This window comes from Osmerus eperlanus, chromosome 20 (assembly GCF_963692335.1).
Source record: "Osmerus eperlanus chromosome 20, fOsmEpe2.1, whole genome shotgun sequence".
NCBI classification, from domain to species: Eukaryota; Metazoa; Chordata; class Actinopteri; order Osmeriformes; family Osmeridae; genus Osmerus; species Osmerus eperlanus.
Genome location: NC_085037.1, coordinates 13,050,049 through 13,070,676, shown reverse-complemented (window position 1 = coordinate 13,070,676; position 20,628 = coordinate 13,050,049). Strand labels below are relative to the sequence as shown.

General features: G+C 46.6%; 1 protein-coding gene across 1 annotated transcript; it reads left to right on the top strand.

The window, feature by feature from the left end:
* Nucleotides 1–2,789: 2,789 nt before the first annotated feature.
* calcr (calcitonin receptor) lies at nucleotides 2,790–20,324 on the top strand. The gene is made up of 15 exons (XM_062486754.1): nucleotides 2,790–2,849; nucleotides 4,780–4,927; nucleotides 5,425–5,532; nucleotides 6,642–6,739; nucleotides 7,176–7,332; nucleotides 7,811–7,921; nucleotides 8,206–8,318; nucleotides 8,675–8,766; nucleotides 11,543–11,669; nucleotides 15,185–15,338; nucleotides 15,844–15,904; nucleotides 16,161–16,227; nucleotides 16,823–17,041; nucleotides 17,585–17,626; nucleotides 20,050–20,324. Exons 1-15 carry the CDS (start codon nucleotides 2,805–2,807, stop codon nucleotides 20,269–20,271), a joined length of 1,764 nt encoding a protein of 587 aa, XP_062342738.1. The 5' UTR covers nucleotides 2,790–2,804; the 3' UTR covers nucleotides 20,272–20,324.
* The last annotated feature ends 304 nt before the right edge of the window (nucleotides 20,325–20,628 follow it).

The following is a 20,628-nucleotide window of genomic DNA, read 5'->3' as shown; positions in this document are numbered from 1 at the left end:
GGGTGATAAACAGACAGACAGGCAGGCATGGAGACAGACAGGGTGATAAACAGACAGACAGGCAGGCATGGAGACAGACAGGCAGGCATGGAGACAGACAGGGTAATAAACAGACAGACAGGCAGGCATGGAGACAGACAGGGTAATAAACAGACAGACAGGCAGGCATGGAGACAGACAGGGTGATAAACAGACAGACCAGCCAAGGTGTAATTCTGTATTTTACTGGGAGACATTCCCCCAGCTTTGAAAAATATGTTTTTTCCTCCAAGATGAAAACCTTTTTTCTTCGGGGGGATAGTGGGGTCTTCTGTTGAGCTCCCTGTATTAACTTTAAAGCAAATTTATTTTGGTCTGCTTTCAATCACGAAATGAATTTTCTCAGGCGGTCGAACAGTGATAACAGAGCAGGATGATAGACTGATAAAAAATAATGAATACATAATATTCAACACATTTTCCATCAAAATAGATGAAGGAAGTTAATCACACAAACATAATACACGACAATCTTTAAAAAAAAAAAAAAGAATATATTTAAACCTGGTAGTCAACAAAGTGGTAAACATTACTTATAGATAAAAACTGATTGCTATTGTTATAATTATCCAGTGTCCTCATTTCAAACTAAGTTGCTCTTTCCCCAACTAACACATGCACTGACTGTACCATAGTATACTGAAAACCCCTGGTTCTATATTCTATAACTCTGCCTAGACGGAGATCATTGTGGGATCTAAAAGTAGAAAGGCCTGGGGCGATCTAGCTAATGTGTGCCTAGGAAGTGAACTGGGTAATGGTCGGGAAATTGATTTTCTATGTAGTTTGGAGAGCAAGCAGTCACTTCCGAACTGTGTGAACTGTCAGACTTGTACTGATGTGCACACACACACACAAACACACACACTGTACACACACACAGAGACATATGAAACACAGGCGGTTCACAAGATCATCCATATAGTCGATGGTTTCTGTCCTTCACCTCAGCTGAATCTCTCTGTCACTGCTGACTATAATGGCTTGGAATTCACTTCAGCAGCGCAGAGCCCAAAGTATTGATGAAGCCTCTGCTGCCATTCATCCTGCGGAGACTCAGTTTAGGGTTAGAGTCATTCACTCCCTCTCTGTCGGACCCACACACAGGCATCACACACACACACACATTCAAACACACCAGCACCTGAAATGAAAAACCACACACACACACACACACCATCATTGCTGTCACACACACACACACTCCCAGCCGCCTTCCTAGGAAGCCTGCGAAACAGAGAAGTCAAATCTGAGGGAAGGCTCTGTACACACAGTGAAGCTCAAAGCCAGATAAGTGCCTATTCTCTGATCCCTGGCAGTCGCCTGCGATCAATCTCGTCCTTCGCGCCTGTTGGCCCTGTTGATTCCTGTTTTGGCCATTTATAGTGACAACATGCTTTTTTGAGCATGTGAATCGTTTGACCCTGTCCCGAAGATCTTCTCAGATCTCTCTGAATGTATGTCACTGCTGCTTCCTGTTGAGATCCACCACATTCTGAGTCATCAACACTGGTGTCAATCTGCACATCGTCCGTCTGAACAAGGATATTAGAACGTCGAGTCATCAGAATGTTCTTGTGGGTAGTTTCCTGACACACAATGTATGAAAAAACATTCTCCACTGTCACATGTACAGTACGTGACTTGCTCTGGTCTGGAGTTAGGATTTCTGCTCTGATTCCCAGGGACTGAGCGTGTCATGGAGTAGATGGTATATATCTAATGTACTTGGTTCTATTCAGACCCTATATAAAAGCTTTTCATGGGCATGACATGTGATAGAGTGGGAGAACATTTTGGCACTCACAAAACACTCATAAATAATCAGCTGTTCCTTTCTTAAGGGAATTGAATGTAATGTGAAATCTGTCAGCCTTCCATGGAAAGTGCCGGCTGCATCCTAAGACTCCCAGCTTTGCCCCAGACAGGAGGAACGGCTGTGCTGGAACCAAAAATGGTTTCAACGGTTTATTATAACAGCAGGTCATTAAGACGACGCACTAGCTCTCTCTGCTCCAGGTTATGTATGCGGGGAGAGCCAAATAGTTTAGGTTGCTTTGCCTCTCTGTGGGAGACAAACAGGCAGACACAGAGGCACACACAGGCTAGGGGCCAAAGCAGGGGGACCAGGTAGATTCCTAACCCCCCTCACAGACCCCCTTCCCTGGGGAAGCTCAGCTGCTGTAGGAGGGGTGGGCTGGCTGATAGGTGGAAGAACTCTGATTGTGTCTCATCCTGTCTTCTGCTGCGTTTAATCAATGTCTTCTCTCATCTGTGATCTCCAATTCTTCATCTTGCCTTTCTTTTCCTGTGTGCGTGCGTGCACACATACACCCACACACACGTATCAATGCAAACACACTTTAAATGCACGCACACACACGCACACACGTACATGTAGGCACATACACACACACAAACATACTGTGTACACACACACAAACACACAAAGAAACAGGAAACAGGAAGTCTTCATGTGTTCATATATATGTACACACACGCATGCATATACACAAGCAGACAGGATCCACCAACACAGCACTTTGACCCGAGAGCTGGTGCACTGTGGTAATGCACCTGGGCCCCAGAGTGCACCATATCTACAAGGTATCTCCTCAGACACAAATAACCTGATTCTGTTTGTGTGTCCAGTCAATTTTAGGGTGTAAAATAAGTTTAGAAACTATTTTTCTGTTCAAATTCAAATGAATCATAATAACGATTTCCTCTTCATGTCCACAGGTGTGTAGCTGTGTGACAGCAGGATGGAGTCGGCTTCTGTTCTTTGTTTGGTCCTGTGCTCTGTGCTGGTGAGTTTAACCTTATTTTCCCAGTGATATAATTGTTCTCATTAATCAGTTATAATGTTGCATCAGAAAGTAATCATTTTCTCACAGTAACATGCAAAGCTTTCATTAATTTGACCAAATGTTGGAGTCAATAGTTTGGGGTCGAGTGATTGTTGAGGCTCAGCAAAAACCTGAAAGATTTATTTCATGCAGTTTATTAATCTGCTCACTGTAATTCCTTTAGTTTGGTAATGAGGAGTTATGTGATCTCTGAGCCATGACACTACAGTTCTGGAATTATTGTGTGTGCATGGTCTACATCCTATGACAAAAGATATAACGTGTTATAGAGGCAGTTTTATTGCACTGTTCCGTTTCACGATGCCTGTGTTAGTCAGTTGGTTTGTTATGTTTGAGAAACATCAATCACTGCAAGCTCCAAGATGATGAGACATCGACTAATGTTGCATTATCCAATGAGGGAGCTTTTAATTATGTCATGATAATAAATGTGTCTGAATCTGCCTGTTTCTGTTGTGTTGGTGGGAATGTTACAAGGACGTTGTAACATGGTGGATAATGCCTGACTGAATGCACTTCCTCACATCATTAAGGTTACTGTGTGGGTAGGGTGTGGTCATGCTGGCTGCCGTGTCTGATGCAGTGACCTGGGTTTGATTTTGTCTCCGGGCATTTCTGCATTTCTGTCTTCCCTTCTCTCTATCCTCTTCATTTCTTGTCTCTGTCCAATAAAGCAAAAAATAAAAGACCCCCAAAAACATATTCTTAGAAAAGAATAATGTTCTGTTACTGGCACCTTCTCTGCGTTTATAAACCGTTATTGTGCTTTATGTGTTTCCCATCGGGGCTGTAAAGTCTCCCTTCCTCCAAGCAGCTGTTGGGACAGCGTGGACTGACCTAATCTCCTGGGACTGACCGCGTCAGAAACTAAAACAACACCTGTTGTTTGGTTTCTTCCGCTCAGGTCGAGTCCTCTGACAGTGGTGGTGGCCTAGTGGTCGTATGTATGACGTCATTTACTTCAATGTTTGGAGTGACATCATATGTACGGCTGCTAAACTGCTACATGGGACAGCATCGGCACCAACACGCTCCCCGATAAAACTCGGTCCATCCCACTGAGGTGTTTGTGTCTTATTGACCTTTTTAGAGATTGTGCGACTCTAAAGTGTCATGTCGGAATAATTCGCCGGGAGAGTTCAGTGGAAAGCAGCACGCGCCTCCTGCATTCTCTACGGAAACGCGTCCCAGTGGAGAAAGAGGGAGAGAGAAGAGGAAAGTGATATCGGCAATTAAACAAAGGAAGAAGAGCGTTAGGACCAGTTCCAGGACGATCTCTCCGAGCATTTATGTTAATATTCATGCAGAATTAATTAAAAGTGAAGCGGCTGAGAGGACCGAGCCGAGTGGCTTCCTTTTCTCAGAAGAGAAACGCAGCGCGATGAGTCATCCTGGAGTAGCGACGCCCGACAAAGATGCTGTTTGAATTTTTATTCTCTCCTCGTCTTTGTGGGCGAGGGCCATTATAACGATAAGCTGCTCAACACACACAAAGGCAGCATAGTTCAGCCTCTTCATGAACCACAATGATAGGGCAGGAGAAGTGCGATCACGCTATGAATTCTCAAACAAACTTGTACAGCGTTTGAAGAAATCCAGTTGGTAATTGTGTACCTAAACTGCGAAGCACTTGTTTTATTTTGTGAGCTTGACTGTGTGATGTATGTGTCCAATCAATTTAGACCATAGTACCTAGCAAATTTCACAGTCAAAACAACAAAGCCTCGTTTGTTGATTTCGATAAACCGTGACGCTGCTAGCCAATTCCTCTCAGACCCGTCTGAAGTAGCCCCATGAGCAACACGAGAGCCATTCTCGGTGTTGTGTTTTGTCCTGAGCTGAGGTAAGATTGTGGTTGTTGTTTTCACAGACTGAAACAGTCGCCCAACACGATCTCCCTCCAGACACATCACTCAGGCCGGTGTTGACCGCCACAGAGGGCGAGGGCCGCGACACAACAGAGGGTCAATACCGATGCCTGGAGCTGTCGAGCCGAGCACAGACGCACAGCAGGACAGGTGAAGCTCTAATCACATTTCACTGCTTAAAGGAGAGGCTCAGATTGGATTACGCGGAGCTTTTAGAGACAGTAGCGGAGTTGACACTGTAACCTCTGTGTTACAAGTAGGCTAATGTCTTCATTGTTATCCAGAGCGACGTACAAAGAGTGTATCTTAGTGGTCTGTGGGGGCGTGTCGGTTTTTGAAGCATTTGACTCCAGATCGCAAGGTCGCAGGTTTAAATCCTCCCTTGTAACCCCCTTAGTATTACCTGACAGAGACGAAGTATGTCTCCAGCAGTCAGGAACATCTTAACTCAGTTAAGATCATGTGCTTGACAGCTGTCCTAGCAACATGAATCCAGCTCTCTAGGATGTTTCTGATGTTTTAAGACTGACGTAGCAACATGAATACAACTCTGGGATGTTTCTCAGGTAGAATGCAGACTTTCCCAACCAGTGTGTTTACGTAGGTAGTATAAGTGGACAGATTCCCCAGAACTTTCTCTTCTGCAGGTGTGTATTGTGGGCGAGTTTGGGATGGAGAGCTGTGTTGGGAAGACACCCCTGCTGGGACTTACGCTACTCAAACCTGTCCCGGCGACCCAGGTCTGAACTCAACAGGTGAGACCAGACTCCCATCAGTCACTCAGTCCCTCAGGCTCCGCTGGTCTCTCTGGAGACCGGCCCTGTGCTCCTTCACAGCTATGAAGAGCCAGAAAGGAAGTTGGGAAAGTTTTCTGGAATAGGTTTTTGATCTAATCCTCCTCGAGAGACACTGATGAACGATCCAATATGTGGAGGGTGGGTAGTGGAGGATAGGAGCGGTGTGGAGCTGACAGGAGATGATGGTGTGGACGCCTGGGTCCTCCAGTGCAGAACCAGGAGACGAAGCTGAAATAATCTCATCCGGACTCACCCCAGAGACCGCTTTAGCTCGGCGGGCTAACAAGGGTGCTGTTTGGGTACATCCAGGTTGTAAGCCTGGACACATTTTCAGCGGAATGAAACTGGTATTGAGGGGAATCGTCAGTTGATCCTGGCTGTGAGAGTGGGGTTAGTGTGAGCAGAGTGGGACCGAGATGCAGAATAGGGGATTATCTTTTAGGAGAGGATGGAGAGCTGGGTTAGGCTGGTTTGTGATGGGAACAAGGGGATCTCACTTGGGTCTCGTTGCTTCGTCTGTCTGCAGCCAACACTATAACTCTGGGTTAAACTCAGCTCTTGTTGCGGAAAGAAATTGCACGTTAAATCAACTTGAAAACCTCTGCCGATTCTTTTCCCACTGCTAATGAACTTCCGAGGCTTCATAAATACCCATTTCTCATAACCTCTTTACCACAACTAGATAAACGCCTGGTGTATAAATGCTTTAAACAAATTACATTTAGTTAAAAAGAGGTTTATGGTGCGCTTGACACTGAACAAGATGGTAAAGCCAGTTGTGTTGTTTATATTTTATAAATGTTCTGCATTTATCCGGCACTTTTACCTCTCATACAGCATGGATACTTAGTCAGCTTATGGAAGTTAATGAGGTATTTATAAGTCTCCCCAGAGGCAAGCCCCTTTGCTGCAGTTATCAGACAGTAGAGAAATACCATCATCGTGTCCAGCCTCTATTAGCCAACTGATGGATTCCTCAGGTACTAGCAGACATTACTCAGAGCTGAAATGACATCGCTAACAATTACCTCTGACATTCTTTCCTTTTCTTTTTTCCCCCCTGAAAGTGTCAAAATATTGTGATGAATCTGGTAATTGGGTCCAGAGTCCCGCCATTAATAAGACCTGGTCTGATTGTCTGGCGCTCTCCAAGGACAAATTAAAGGTAATTGGAGATTGATTGGTTTCCTGTGATTAACAGACCAACAGAAGCTGAGAGAGTTGTGGAGTACAGCCAGACAGATGCTCATCTGGACTGTGGACACTGTGTATGTCGACACTTGTCATATGTACATTTAAATATATGTATTAATATCAATGATTACGATATAACAAAAGTTTGTTCAATAGCTAGGATGAAAATGTAAAAACCTTAATATATTATAGCAGAGATGTGGCTATTGAAAAAACTTCAAATATTGTAATCATTGATATCAATACATATATTTAGATGTACATATGACATATAAAAAGGTGGATTTGTAGACTAAAAGTATATAGATATGTAAATATGTCCACATTCTTGTTTGATGTTACATGAAAACGTTCTGATGTGTTTAGATGTTTAGTTCGTCTCCCTCTCGTGTTTGTGTGCGTCTCAGGTGGGCACGGCCCAGGGAGTTTCGAACCCTGAGCCCACCTTGGAGAGCAGGGTCAGTCCCATGGCCACCCAGAAAGAGGAGGAGAGGAAGAAGATCATCGATGGACAGTACAAGTGCTTTGAGAAGATGCACAGAGACCAGCCTTACAACAGATCAGGTAGTGAACACTCTTACTGTGTCTTAGTGGCACATCTAATTCAAGCTAAGAAATGTTATACTTAAAGGACAGGCCATCTGAATGTCAACATAGAAGTGTGTTTAGTGGACAGTTGTGCCATCACCAGGTCTTGAACTGGGTATGTTTGGTGTGTTGGTGGGGCAGGTGTGTACTGTAACAGGTGTGTTGGTGGGGCAGGTGTGTACTGTAACAGGTGTGTTGGTGGGGCAGGTGTGTACTGTAACAGGTGTGTTGGTGGGGCAGGTGTGTACTGTAACAGGTGTGTTGGTGGGGCAGGTGTGTACTGTAACAGGTGTGTACTGTAACAGGTGTGTTGGTGGGGCAGGTGTGTACTGTAACAGGTGTGTTGGTGGGGCAGGTGTGTACTGTAACAGGTGTGTTGGTGGGGCAGGTGTGTACTGTAACAAGTGTGTTGGTGGGGCAGGTGTGTACTGTAACAGGTGTGTTGGTGGGGCAGGTGTGTACTGTAACAGGACCTGGGATGGCTGGCTCTGCTGGGACGACACCCCTTCTGGTACCTTCACTTCTCAACACTGCCCCAACTACTTCAGAGATTTCGACACCACAGGTAACGAGAAGGAATACCCCACCCCCCACCCCTCTACCCCGCCTCATCCTACGAACCTGGGCAGGCCCTCTTAAGGCTTGTTAACTCCTCATGAGAAATTCAGCACTTAGCTCCAACATTAGACTACATTAAAAGAGGATTCAGGTTCTAAATATTCATACGTGAAATTGAATTATTCATCTCTTCAAATGGAGGAGCCGTAGGGAGCTTGAGGGTTTTGAAGTTGGAGCGCCTCTCTTAACGTGTGTCTCTCCCGGGATTGGACGTTTCTTTCTGTACGTCAGAAAAGGTGACCAAGTTTTGCGGAGAGAATGGTCAATGGTTCCGGCACCCTGAGAGCAATAGGACCTGGTCAAACTACACCCTCTGTAACTCAGGAACCAAATACAAGCTGAAGGTGAGGAGACGTCAAACCCAGCTGGGACTGTGTGCGTGGATGACAGGGGATTAGGTTTTCAAATGTGGGTGGGTCAGGTTTTGACAACTGAGGATGCGGCTGTTAAACATAATTTTATTTTCTTCTTTTATAAGTGTGTATGGGGTGGGGGTGGGGGGGACAGATTTGCTGTTTTCGTGTTAAATGAAACGCCCCTGGTTCATGAGTTACTACTAAGTCTGAAAACACCAAAAGGATTAGAAACTACAAAGTCTGTCTTCTGAAAATGTGCCGTGCCAGTGAGGACAGATGACAAGGAGATGACAGGTTGTGTGAGTACCCTCCTGGTGTTCATGTGGTTCTCTGTTTCCTCTCAGATGGCGTATATTCTCTTCTACATGGCCATCGTGGGTCACGCCTTGTCCATCGCCTCCCTGCTCATCTCTCTGGTCATATTCTTCTACTTCAGGTATTACTCCTTTACTCCTTTGAGCCAGAGTCTGTATTCCTGTTGTGTCTTCAAAACATCTGATTGCCATGTTGTTATATACAGCTAATGGACATATGTGTAGTACAGTGCCGTACGAGGCTCTGAAAGTGGCGTGCTAGCTGTTTGGCGTGCTGCAGTGGTTCTAGTGTTTCCTGTGCCGTGGGATCTGCCATGTCTAGATGCAGTGACGTCACTTCCTGTGCCATGGGATCTGCCATGTCTAGATGCAGTGACGTCACTTCCTGGTGGTTTTGGTGTCCTCAATTTCATGCCAACTTAGTTTGCCACATAACCACTTTCTGGGCAGAGTCATTTCACAGGGTTCTGTGTGAGGTCAAGACCTTTGAGTCATCGGATCTTTAGCGTGCACTCTGAAAACATCGCAGCTAATTGGAAACAGTGCAAAGCGAAGGAGCGATGAGGTGAGCAGGGAAGGAGCGATGAGGTGAGCAGGGAAGGAGCGATGAGGTGAGCAGGGAAGGGAAGGAGCGATGAGGTGAGCAGGGAAGGAGCGATGAGGTGAGCAGGGAAGGGAAGGAGCGATGAGGTGAGCAGGGAAGGAGCGATGAGGTGAGCAGGGAAGGAGCGATGAGGTGAGCAGGGAAGGGAAGGAGCGATGAGGTGAGCAGGGAAGGAGCGATGAGGTGAGCAGGGAGTTCATGTTCAGCGTCACAGGAGTAGAAGAGGTGTGTGAGAGCCAGGCCTGACCTGCAGGATGAGAATATGACCGTGTTTTAAAGAGATATTAGATCATATAATGGATATCAAACCTTCTCTTATGTCATTTTTATCCACAGTGACTGTATACCAGCAAGATTTAGATTTATATTGAGTCCATATTGGTCTGAAACAAGATACACAAAAAGGGGAAAGTTCATGTTTGGCAAAGTAATCTGATCTGCAATTGGAGATATTTTAATGTGTTTAAGAATCCCGTGGATTCAGCAATGCTCGGGTCAACTGTTCTCCAAAGCAGCTGTTGACCACAAGAAGACGAGCTGGGAAAAATGTGAATGTCCTGCGAATGTCCTGCGAATGTTCTACCTGCTAAATACAGCCAGGACAGCCACTGCAGATGCAAGCGTGCACATCTCAGTAGCTACTTAATCATTTTACTCAAACTTAAAGTTGTTTTTGTGACTGGATGATATATTTAAGCGTTTAATAGTATATAAAATATAACACAGCAACGACTACAGACGAGTCAGGATCTCAATTACAGTTTATTTTAATGGTCAAAGCGATGATTTGAGAATATTCAGTATTTATAGTCAGGTCTCTTAAAAATTCTAAGTCTTAATGTGGTTTTACATGTTCCAGATGTGAAGTTCACAATGGTATTTGACAGGGTACAGCTGCACTATCCTTATTTATGGGCTCACTTCAACAATGCCAGAATTCCCTGATAAAAATACTCCGGCTAGCTGTAAAAATAAAAATAAAATTTGAGCTAAAAAGGTTTTTTCTAAAAAGCTTAGCATTGTCAAAATGTGTACCATGAAACAGTACCGTGTTGTGGATGTGAGTGATTCGACAGTATGATTACATCCTGTCTTTGTATGACGGTAGCATTTCCTTAGAATGTCAGAATGTCTACTGAATTCCATGTGATGTTTTGAGAACGAGTGTGTTCTAATGGTAAATACACAGAGAAACCTTCTATGGTTTAGTCTGTTTTATCTGTCTCTGCATACAGTAGGACAAGTTGATAAGTGCTCTCAAATTACCATGAGCGAACTGGGCATCCTTTCCAACACTCTTGCTAAGTTGTCATTTAGCAAGCTATAATCAAAAGATTTAGAGGGAAGATTGCCACATTAGTTTCCTAATGATGAGAAAAGAATTACCGAAAGTGTTCAGACAGAAAACACTGATTTGGCAAGTTATTTTATCTCAATTACTCCAGTAAACACTGTTCAAGCTTTCCTTAATTGCTTGTTTTAGTAGAGTGTGGTTGCCATGAAATTTAAAGCATTAGTTTGCTAACCAATAATTTAAATTTCACAAACTCATCGTTATGTAGATGTGGCCTTTTGATTTTCTGAAACCCTTTTCACAGATGAGTTCATGACTCACTATGCATCTCAGACTGGATACACTGCCGAATCTTCAGTGAGCTTACCAGAAAGTTAGACAAGCTCTTAGCTAATCTTCATGTAATGTTTATTCATAACTTTCATCTTTATCTCAGATATCAATAATATATAAATCCTGGTGATGTTTAACAAACTATTTTGTGTTTAACAAAGTTCAAGTACACAGCATGTCTACATTATACAAGTGGAAACCAACAGGTTTAATCCATTTGACAGAACACTGAACATCTGAATATCTCATCAGGGCATCTGAAGCCAGAGACTTCTTTCCGATAGTTATTTATGGTCCCGGTTACTTCATCAACGACTGCCAAGTCTTGTTTGTGGAATGAAATATGTTGATGTTTGCTAAATGCAGTATTTTTCATCTTGATTATTCATTATTTGACATATTTGTTGCATTCCTCATTTAAAATGAGTTTAGCGTTCATTTCTCACAAATATCACATTTCGTACATTTGGAAATTGATCTTTGACAATATACGGGTCATATAGTCTCCATAGGTTTTCCATACACTTCAGTAACGTATTTAATGTCACCCACTACTGCTACAGATAGTTTCAACATTTTAAATTCACATATTTGATGCTCGTGCTTACAGTAAATGCTTTTCATCTCTGATTAACAAATGTTGTTTTTGTTGGTTGTTCTCTGCCAGGAGTCTGAGCTGCCAGCGTATCACGTTACACAAGAACCTGTTCTGTTCCTACGTGCTGAACTCAGCCCTCACACTCATCTCCCTGATCGCTGTGGTCAACAACCCCGAGGTGGTGCACAGGAACCCTGTAAGTCACATCTACAGCAGTCAGTCTCCAGGACTCAGGTCTATTAAAAGAATCGGGTCTATTAAAACCTCACAGAATAGTCTTTTTTTTTTTTTATGCGTGCTATTGAATGATACAGGGTGTATTTTCACACTGGGTTACATATCTTCCTTCGTAAAAAGAGTAAATACATTTATATAAAGACATAAAACCGCCTCTGCGGAAAATATAACGGGTTCAAACGAGTTATTCGATAACCTGCTCACCGGAAGAAAAGCATGTGATAGCCTACACTTTGAAGAAGCACTGTGAGTACACGCTGTGGAGGACTCAGTCACTGCGGTAGTGCCAGAAGAGGCTCTTCACTTCACCAGCCTGAATCTGTAACGGTGTTGTGACTCGGCCCAGAGCTGTCTCTGTCCGAGCCTTCACACATCATCCTGTCAGGGGTTTGAAGCTCCGCCAGTTGGGCCTTGGAAGGTGAATTTCAGACGTGAATTCTTTGTGTCTGGAGGGCTATTAAGGTGATAAATCTATCGGGGAGGAATGCTGTGCTATCAGGGATCATTCCTACTGTGTATGAAGTGTTGCGTTTAAGAGACCTTTTATTGCATCTACCTACAAAAGGAAATGGTCTGAAAACGACTGAGGGAGTTTTACTGCTACATGGTCCTAACTACAGACTCAGCCACTGAGCGAATGTCTTTTTCCACCTCTAAAGACAAAAAAAAACAAAAAATAATGTGTTTCTTATTTATCCAGAGAGACACAGGGAAGAGTGGCAGGAAATTCCGTCCTGCAAAAATGTATAAAGGAGGGATCCACCTCGAGTCACAGATGAGGTCATGACGTGCTGCGGCTGCATTTGTCAAAAAAAAATTCAGAACGCAAGAAAGAACCCTTTCCAAGAAAGAGAAATCGTGTTGCCAAAGCAGAGGCCTTTGTTTTCTTGTCTAGAACAAACCGCTAATGGTCAGAGCGCACGGGCAAAGCCTCATGGCTGCGTCTGTTAAAGCAGAGGGGGAGCTGGTAACGTAAGGTCCCATTATCACGAGCTCTGTTGCAGACACATCGTCTGTTTCAAGTTGTTTTTCTCTGCCAGACACAGAGAGAGGCTCTGGATGTCTGGGTTTGATATCCAGCTCTGTGCTCCTGTCTCCGTACCTTCACGTTCCCGCGTGGGGAACAGGCCCGAGCAATAATCCATCTGGCTCGCGCCCGAGCAGGGTGTTTACTCAGATCTCCCTACTCAACGTGTCCAAAAACTCTGGGGTGACTGACGGCTCGCAGAACCGCTATGAAGACTGGGTTCCAGCACGGTGTCCCAGTGGAATTGAATTCGCCCCAATCTGTCTGAAGTTGGTTTGTGAGGACGGTGTTGTAGAAAGGCAGAATGTTTTGGTTTCTGTGTGGTCTTTGACACATAAAATCAAAATGTATTTGTATAGCCCTTTTTACAAGCAATGTCACAGAGGGCTTCACATACACCCATAGAACTGCACCTCAACCAACCTAAACCTTCAAGGAAGACAAGAAAAACTCCCAGAAAAACTCACTAGTGGAGAAAAATTGAAGAAACCTTGGGAGGAGCAATTCAGTGAGGGATCCCCTCCTCCAGAGACGGTTGGTGAAAGAGAGGAGCAGAACACAAGCTAAACATAGTCATACAGCATGGAATACAGCATGTTGGTAGTTGCATCAGTGGTTGCTGCAAACAAGGTCATTACGACCAGGGCTCGGACACAACAACTAAAAAACACTAAAAAACCCCACCGTGGTTGAGTTTTGCTCGTGTCTTTTGGAGAACATGTTGAAACGCTTCTGTGAGGATGATTTAGGAGTGATTCAGTCTGCTGGGAGAATAGGCTTAATGTAGAACAAGAACTCTTTCTGTTCCCAGTGAGAACGTAGACCCACTGGTGGGCCAGACCCTGGCTGAGGCGGTCCCTGGTGTCTGGGCCTGGGAGAGGGGAGGATCGTGAGATGCAGAACCAGAATGGCCCACGTTGGGTGACTTCCAGTACAGTCTCAGTTTCAATGGATGTACTGAAGGGTGCATTTGTTTTATTAGAAAAAACAAAGAGGTAAAATAAATGAAGGTTTGAATGAGCAAACATGTCTTGCAGAAAACATGGAGCAGAAGAGTCATGGGTTTGGTCCAGTCAGACGGAGGGAATAGGTGAGATTGAGGCTTTTAGGCTGGGTGTCCATATTCCAACATCGAGTCAAACGGTGTCTTTTTCTGAACGCCAGTTGTTCTATGCGTCGCCTAGAGAAAAAGCGCAGCTCCCAGTCTATTTTTGGAGCGCTCCGGTGCGGCAGTTAATCAACGGAACTTTTCAGAAAGGTGCAGAAGTAGTCTCTGTCGCTCCGTTTGAGCTTGCCAGCCAGTGAACAGTCTGAGAGTTGAAAACGTCCGTTAATGATTCGCTAATAGCTTAAGTTAGCCGTGTATATACTGAATTTGAATATTGTTTTAAACTAGCTAGCGGTCAAAAGCTGATGACGCGCATCGCAGCGTCCCGCCAGCACTTTTCTGACAGAAAAACGACATGGACACGCACCCAAGGCTTTCCAGTGTTTTTTCATGTCCAGCATTTATACAGCAGGGATATGGGATTAGTTCAAACCCATTGGCTAACACAATCCTTTCATTAGATCTGCACACATTTTACAAAGATAACAGAGTTTGAACATGGAGAAAGCACAGGTCAAGACACGGGACAATACGTTTTTCATAAAATATCTACATTTGTGTGTACCATTTGTTGTTTGAGCCCTTGAAGACATTCAAGTACGTAAGAGTGTAATTATTATGTTTTTGAAAATGACAACGTCAACAAGAAGAAAAAAATATTATTTTTCTTGAGAAAGATAAAATACAAAAACAAAGATGTTTACTCTAATGGCTTTTAGCATATCTGGCTTGAGGTTGTTTGTTTTCCCAGTGGGGTGTGTATGGATTAACATCTTTTTCTCAGACAAGAATAATACCTGCTAATGATTTTGAGTCAGGGACTGGAGTCATGCAGTGCTGACTATTGTGTTTTCTAAATCAAGCTAATATCACACATTTATTAAATCGCATCCAGTGACGCATTTGGATCAAATGCTGTTTTTGTTTTCACCTTCTCCATTAATCAAATGACGTCAGGGTTTTGTCTAAATACAATTTTGAATGAATATTTGTCAAAGGGAACCTTGGCAACAGAAAGAGAGGGTGTTAGACATGACCCTCTGCTCATCTTATTTCATGGGGTAACAGCTTAGTGGTTAGAGAAGGGGTGTAGCTTTCACAATACACGTTCCCACTTTTAGGAAAACAGCTAATCTGTCCCCCTCACTTTCCAATAAGAAAATGAATGAACAGCCCCGTCCTCGGTTATTAAACAAATCTCTCCCAACGATATTTGAAAACAAACCTCCGCCCCTGGTTTAGAGCATTTGCCGATCTACAGATTGCAGGTTCAAATGCCCCCTGCACTGTGAGTCACCTTGCATGAAAGCATCATCTAAGTCTCTGTGTTGTTTTCCAGGTGAGCTGCAAGGTGCTGCATTTCTTCCACATGTACATGCTGGGCTGTAACTACCTGTGGATGTTGTGTGAGGGAATCTACCTGCACACTCTCATCGTGGTGGCCGTGTTCGCAGAGGAGCAACACCTGCACTGGTACTACCTGCTGGGCTGGGGTGAGTCTCTGGTACCTGCTGGGCTGGGGTGAGTCTCTGGTACCTGCTGGGCTGGGGTGAGTCTCTGGTACCTGCTGGGCTGGGGTGAGTCTCTGGTACCTGCTGGGCTTGGATGAGTCTCTGGTACCTGCTGGGCTGGGCTGAGTCTCTGGTACCTGCTGGGCTGGGGTGAGTCTCTGGTACCTGCTGGGCTGGGATGAGTCTCTGGTACCTGCTGGGCTGGGCTGAGTCTCTGGTACCTGCTGGGCTGGGGTGAGTCTCTGGTACCTGCTGGGCTGGGGTGAGTCTCTGGTACCTGCTGGGCTGGGGTGAGTCTCTGGTACCTGCTGGGCTGGGATGAGTCTCTGGTACCTGCTGGGGTGAGTCTCTGGTACCTGCTGGGCTGGGCTGAGTCGAGTTGACAGCATGATGAAGATGTAGAACTAGAAGGACATAGAACCTGATCTGGGTGTGAAGAGGAAACCTAGTTCTCCTAATTCTCTCTGTCTGTTCTCTCTGGTTCTAGGTTTTCCTCTGGTGCCGGCCTCCATCCACGCTGTAGCACGGAAGAAGTACTTTGATGACAAGTAAGATACGACACTGTGCAGGATTTCTCGTGTGAGGGTGTGTGTGTGTCTGTAAGTGTGTGTGAGGGTGTGTGTCTGTGAGTGTGTGTGAGAGAGTGTGTATGTGTGTGTGTCTGTGTGGGTGTGTGTGTGTCTGTGAGTGTGTGTCTGTGAGTGTGTGGGTGTGTGTGTCTGTGTGTGAGTGTCTGTGAGTGTGTGTCTGTGTGAGTGTTGAACAGCAGTCAGCAGTGTGACGGGGTGTGTTTCTCTCCTGCAGCTGTTGGATGAGTGTGGAGACTCATCTGCTCTATGTGGTTCATGGGCCCATCATGGCTGCCTTACTGGTGAGCCAGCCCTTCTATTACACAGCCCTCTACTCTCTACTTTAATCATATATACATATTTTGGGGCATTTTCCATGCTTGAGGGGGGAGCCTGGTCTGACTTCCTGTGTGTGTGTGTTTCTCTGTGTGTGTGTGTGTGTTTGTGTGTGTTTGTGTGTGTGTGTGTGTGTTTCTGTGTGTGTGTGTGTGTGTGTTTCTCTGTGTGTGTGTGTTTTTCTGTGTGTGTGTGTGTGTGTGTTTCTCTGTGTGTGTTTCTCTGTGTGTGTGTTTCTCTGTGTGTGTGTGTGTTTCTCTGTGTGTGTGTGTGTTTCTCTGTGTGTGTGTGTGTGTGTGTGTGTGTGTTTCTCTGTGTGTGTGTGTGTTTCTCTGTGTGTGTGTGTGTGTGTTTCTCTGTGTGTGTGTGTGTTTCTCTGTGTGTGTGTGTGTTTCTCTGTGTGTGTGTGTGTTTCTCTGTGTGTGTGTGTGTTTCTCTGTGTGTGTGTGTGTTTCTCTGTGTGTGTGTGTTTCTCTGTGTGTGTGTGTGTTTCTCTGTGTGTGTGTGTGTGTGTGTGTGTGTGTGTGTGTGTGTGTCGGATTCTGTGTGTGTGTGTGGCAGGTGAACCTGTTCTTCCTGCTGAACATCGTGAGGGTGCTGGTGACCAAGCTCCGGGACACACACCGTGCAGAGACCAACATGTATATGAAGGCGGTGAGGGCCACCCTGATCTTGGTGCCTCTGCTGGGGATCCAGTTTGTCATCTTCCCCTGGAGGCCAGAGAACCAGCTGGCGGGGGAAGTGTATGATTACATCATGCACATACTGATGCACTACCAGGTACCAGAGAGCCTCTGGCCTTACAGTCACACAGTCCAACAAAAGGATTTATATTTTATAATAATAATATAATCATTTATATATAAATTGCACTTTTATACTACCACACACAAATACAGAAGACAAAACGATAAATAAATAATTACAACAACAATATATATATATTGCCTTCAAATATCTGACCGGAGACAGTGGATGAAAATTAGCCTCTCTGGCTAACTCCGGCTCACTTACAGTTTTGCTGTTGATTGGTGTGCATTGTCCCTGAAAAATAAATGAATACAATAAAAAAATAAGACAATATACATGTACAAATTCTTGGGTACCTAACACTTCTCCACAGTACTATATAATTGTATATCATTTATTATTAAATAGTACACAATTGTTTTTGCCTTACACTAAGGAGTATCTCTTAAGAAGTCTGTGATAATGGTTATTGTTGTTAGTCGAGGTGTCACATGATGTGAGGTGTCACATGATGTGAGGTGTCACACGATGTGAGGTGTCACACGCACTGAAGTGTTCCTCTTTTGTTTCCAGGGTTTACTGGTGGCAACTATATTCTGCTTCTTCAACGGGGAGGTGAGCGTGTATTCCTTCGACTGCTTTCCTCTTCACTCAACTTCCACTTGAATGTTTCTTCACAGTTCGTCCCTGATAACAGCTCCTGCAGGGACGAACTGTGTTCAGGAACTTCCACAGAGCCCTTGACCTTTAGTAAAGGCCAGCAACCCGGTCTCACGTTGAGGGCTTGACCAGGCTCACCGTGAGACCAGGGGAGAGGGGGGGGCAGGGAGACCGGGGGGGGGGGGGGGCAGGGAGACCAGGGGAGAGGGGGGGGCAGGGAGACCAGGGGGGGGGGGGGGGCAGGGAGACCGGGGGAGAGGGGGGGGCAGGGAGACCAGGGGGGGGGGGGGGGGCAGGGAGACCAGGGGAGAGGGGGGGGCAGGGAGACCGGGGGGGGGGGGGGGCAGGGAGACCAGGGGAGAGGGGGGGGCAGGGAGACCAGGGGAGAGGGGGGGGCAGGGAGACCGGGGGGGGGGGGGGGCAGGGAGACCAGGGGAGAGGGGGGGGCAGGGAGACCAGGGGAGAGGGGGGGGCAGGGAGACCAGGGGAGAGGGGGGGGCAGGGAGACCAGGGGAGAGGGGGGGGCAGGGAGACCAGGGGAGAGGGGGGGGCAGGGAGACCAGGGGAGAGGGGGGGGCAGGGAGACCGGGGGGGGGGGGGGCAGGGAGACCAGGGGAGAGGGGGGGGCAGGGAGACCAGGGGAGAGGGGGGGGCAGGGAGACCAGGGGAGAGGGGGGGGCAGGGAGACCGGGGGGGGGGGGGGCAGAGGGGAGAGGGGGGGGCAGGGAGACCGGGGGGGGGGGGGGGGCAGGGAGACCAGGGGAGAGGGGGGGGCAGGGAGACCAGGGGAGGGGGGGGGCAGGGAGACCAGGGGAGAGGGGGGGGCAGGGAGACCGGGGGGGGGGGGGGGGGGGGGGCAGGGAGACCGGGGGGGGGGGGGGGGCTTGTTATGATGACAGTAGCGTGAGACCAGGTTAGCTGGATCTGCAGCCAGCTGTACCACAGGGTCAGACAAGGAGAACCTCAATCTACACTCTGATTCCCTCCAACCAGATCTCCTGCTGTTCTGAAAGAGGAAGGGCTTGATTGCTGCAAACCACATATATAATATATATATATATTTTTTTAAAGATTTTTATTTTAAACTGCCCTAATTGTGCTGGGGCCAAAAACCTCCGCAGGCTGGTTCATGTAAGGGTGCTTCCACGCTCAGAAACTTCAAAGCTTCGCCAGCTCGTGACCGTGTTACTAGATGTTATTCACCATTTGAGCAGGTCAGGGTGGGTGTACTAATGACAGGTACAGCTGGCCTGAAGCGTCCACAACCAGATTGGGGGGCGGGGGAGGAAGGAGGGGGGCCTGTCTCTGCATGGGAAGTAAAAAACAACCGGGATAAGAGACCCAGCGAAAAAGGAGAACAGCATTTGAATACACAGCAGGTGGTATCTGGCATTGGCAAACAAAAACACTGCAAATGAACCGCAAGCCTTTATCACAGTTCTCCGTGTATTCATGTTTTAAACATAGGGCTTCTCTTTTTTAGGCTCGCAGAGGGCTGAAAAGTGGGTCAATTATTAGATCATGCATGACCAGCCAGATCTCATCAGCGTCATTTTAGTCCTGTAAACAAATTGGACATGTCCGGAGAAAAGAGATCCGCTTTCCAGAAGACAAAAGGAGCATTGACACAAGCTGATGATTTGGAGGGAGGGAGAATGTTTGTTTGGCTGAACTGCATAATGACTGGCTCTGTGAGACATGGGTTTTTGGGATCCAAGTTCATAACAGTGAATGACACTGGGCCCTAACTCCTGTCCACTGTGCTCAAAGCTTCTTTTGTCAGGAGAAGTCAATATGGGTGTGGGGGGGGAGAACATTCTGTATTTGTGACATTGCGTGAGGTTCCCGGTCCAACTGCACACTTTGTGTTTCTCTTGTTTCAGAAACTCTCTGATAATCAGCTGCTCAGGTCGCCGGGGTCTTTGTGTGTGTGTGTTTTGGCACCGTTGTTAGGGTCGCGTTGTTAGGGTCGCGTTGTTAGGGTCGCGTTGTTGAGGAAATTGAAAGTTCCTACTTCCCAGCCAGTTCTTGTGAAGAAAAACTGTGTCAAACTCGGCTTTCGTTTCCATTTTTAGACGCTCATTCAGAGGGTATCACTTCATCACACAAGATAACACACCCGCTTCCTCTTCCAAACCTTTGTGGAGCTTCAGAACAGGGCTATCTGGTTTAAATCCTTCTGTACGCTCGCCAGACGGTCCTCAACTCTGAGTCTAATCAGTTGAGGGATATTGAACAGGACTGTCTTGTGCATCCAGTCAGTCCAAGTATGTCTTTAATGCCCTGTGTGTGTGTGTGTGTGTGTGTGTCTGTATGTGTGCTTGCGTGTGTGTCTGTATGTGTGTGTTTGCGTGTGCGTGTGTGTGTGTCTCCGTCAGGTACAGGCTACCCTGAAGAGGCAGTGGGTGCAGTACAAGGCCCAGTGGGGCCAGCGGAGGAGAGAGCACTGCTCCATGCGCTCCACCTCCTACACCGCCACCTCCATCACCGAGGTGCCTGCCTTCATGTTCCACCACGACTGCAACAACGAACAGCTGAACGGACGCCACAGCGAAGACTCTGAGCTGGTGGCTCTGAAGACTGGAGAGACGTACGCCTGACAGCCAGCAGAGAGCAGGATTGAGACGTCGGAGGTCAGGGGGCAGGAGGGAGAGGTCAGGGAGCAGGGGGGAGAGGTCAGGGAGCAGGGGGGAGAGGTCAGGGAGCAGGGGGGAGAGGTCAGGGAGCAGGGGGGAGAGGTCAGGGAGCAGGGGGGAGAGGTCAGGGAGCAGGGGGGAGAGGTCAGGGAGCAGGGGGGAGAGGTCAGGGAGCAGGGGGGAGAGGTCAGGGAGCAGGGGGGAGAGGTCAGGGAGCAGGGGGGAGAGGTCAGGGAGCAGGGGGGAGAGGTCAGTGGGGAGAGGTCAGGAGTTTGCCAAGGAGGGCTTGTGAAGGAACCCTCTGAGGTAAAGATCAGTCCC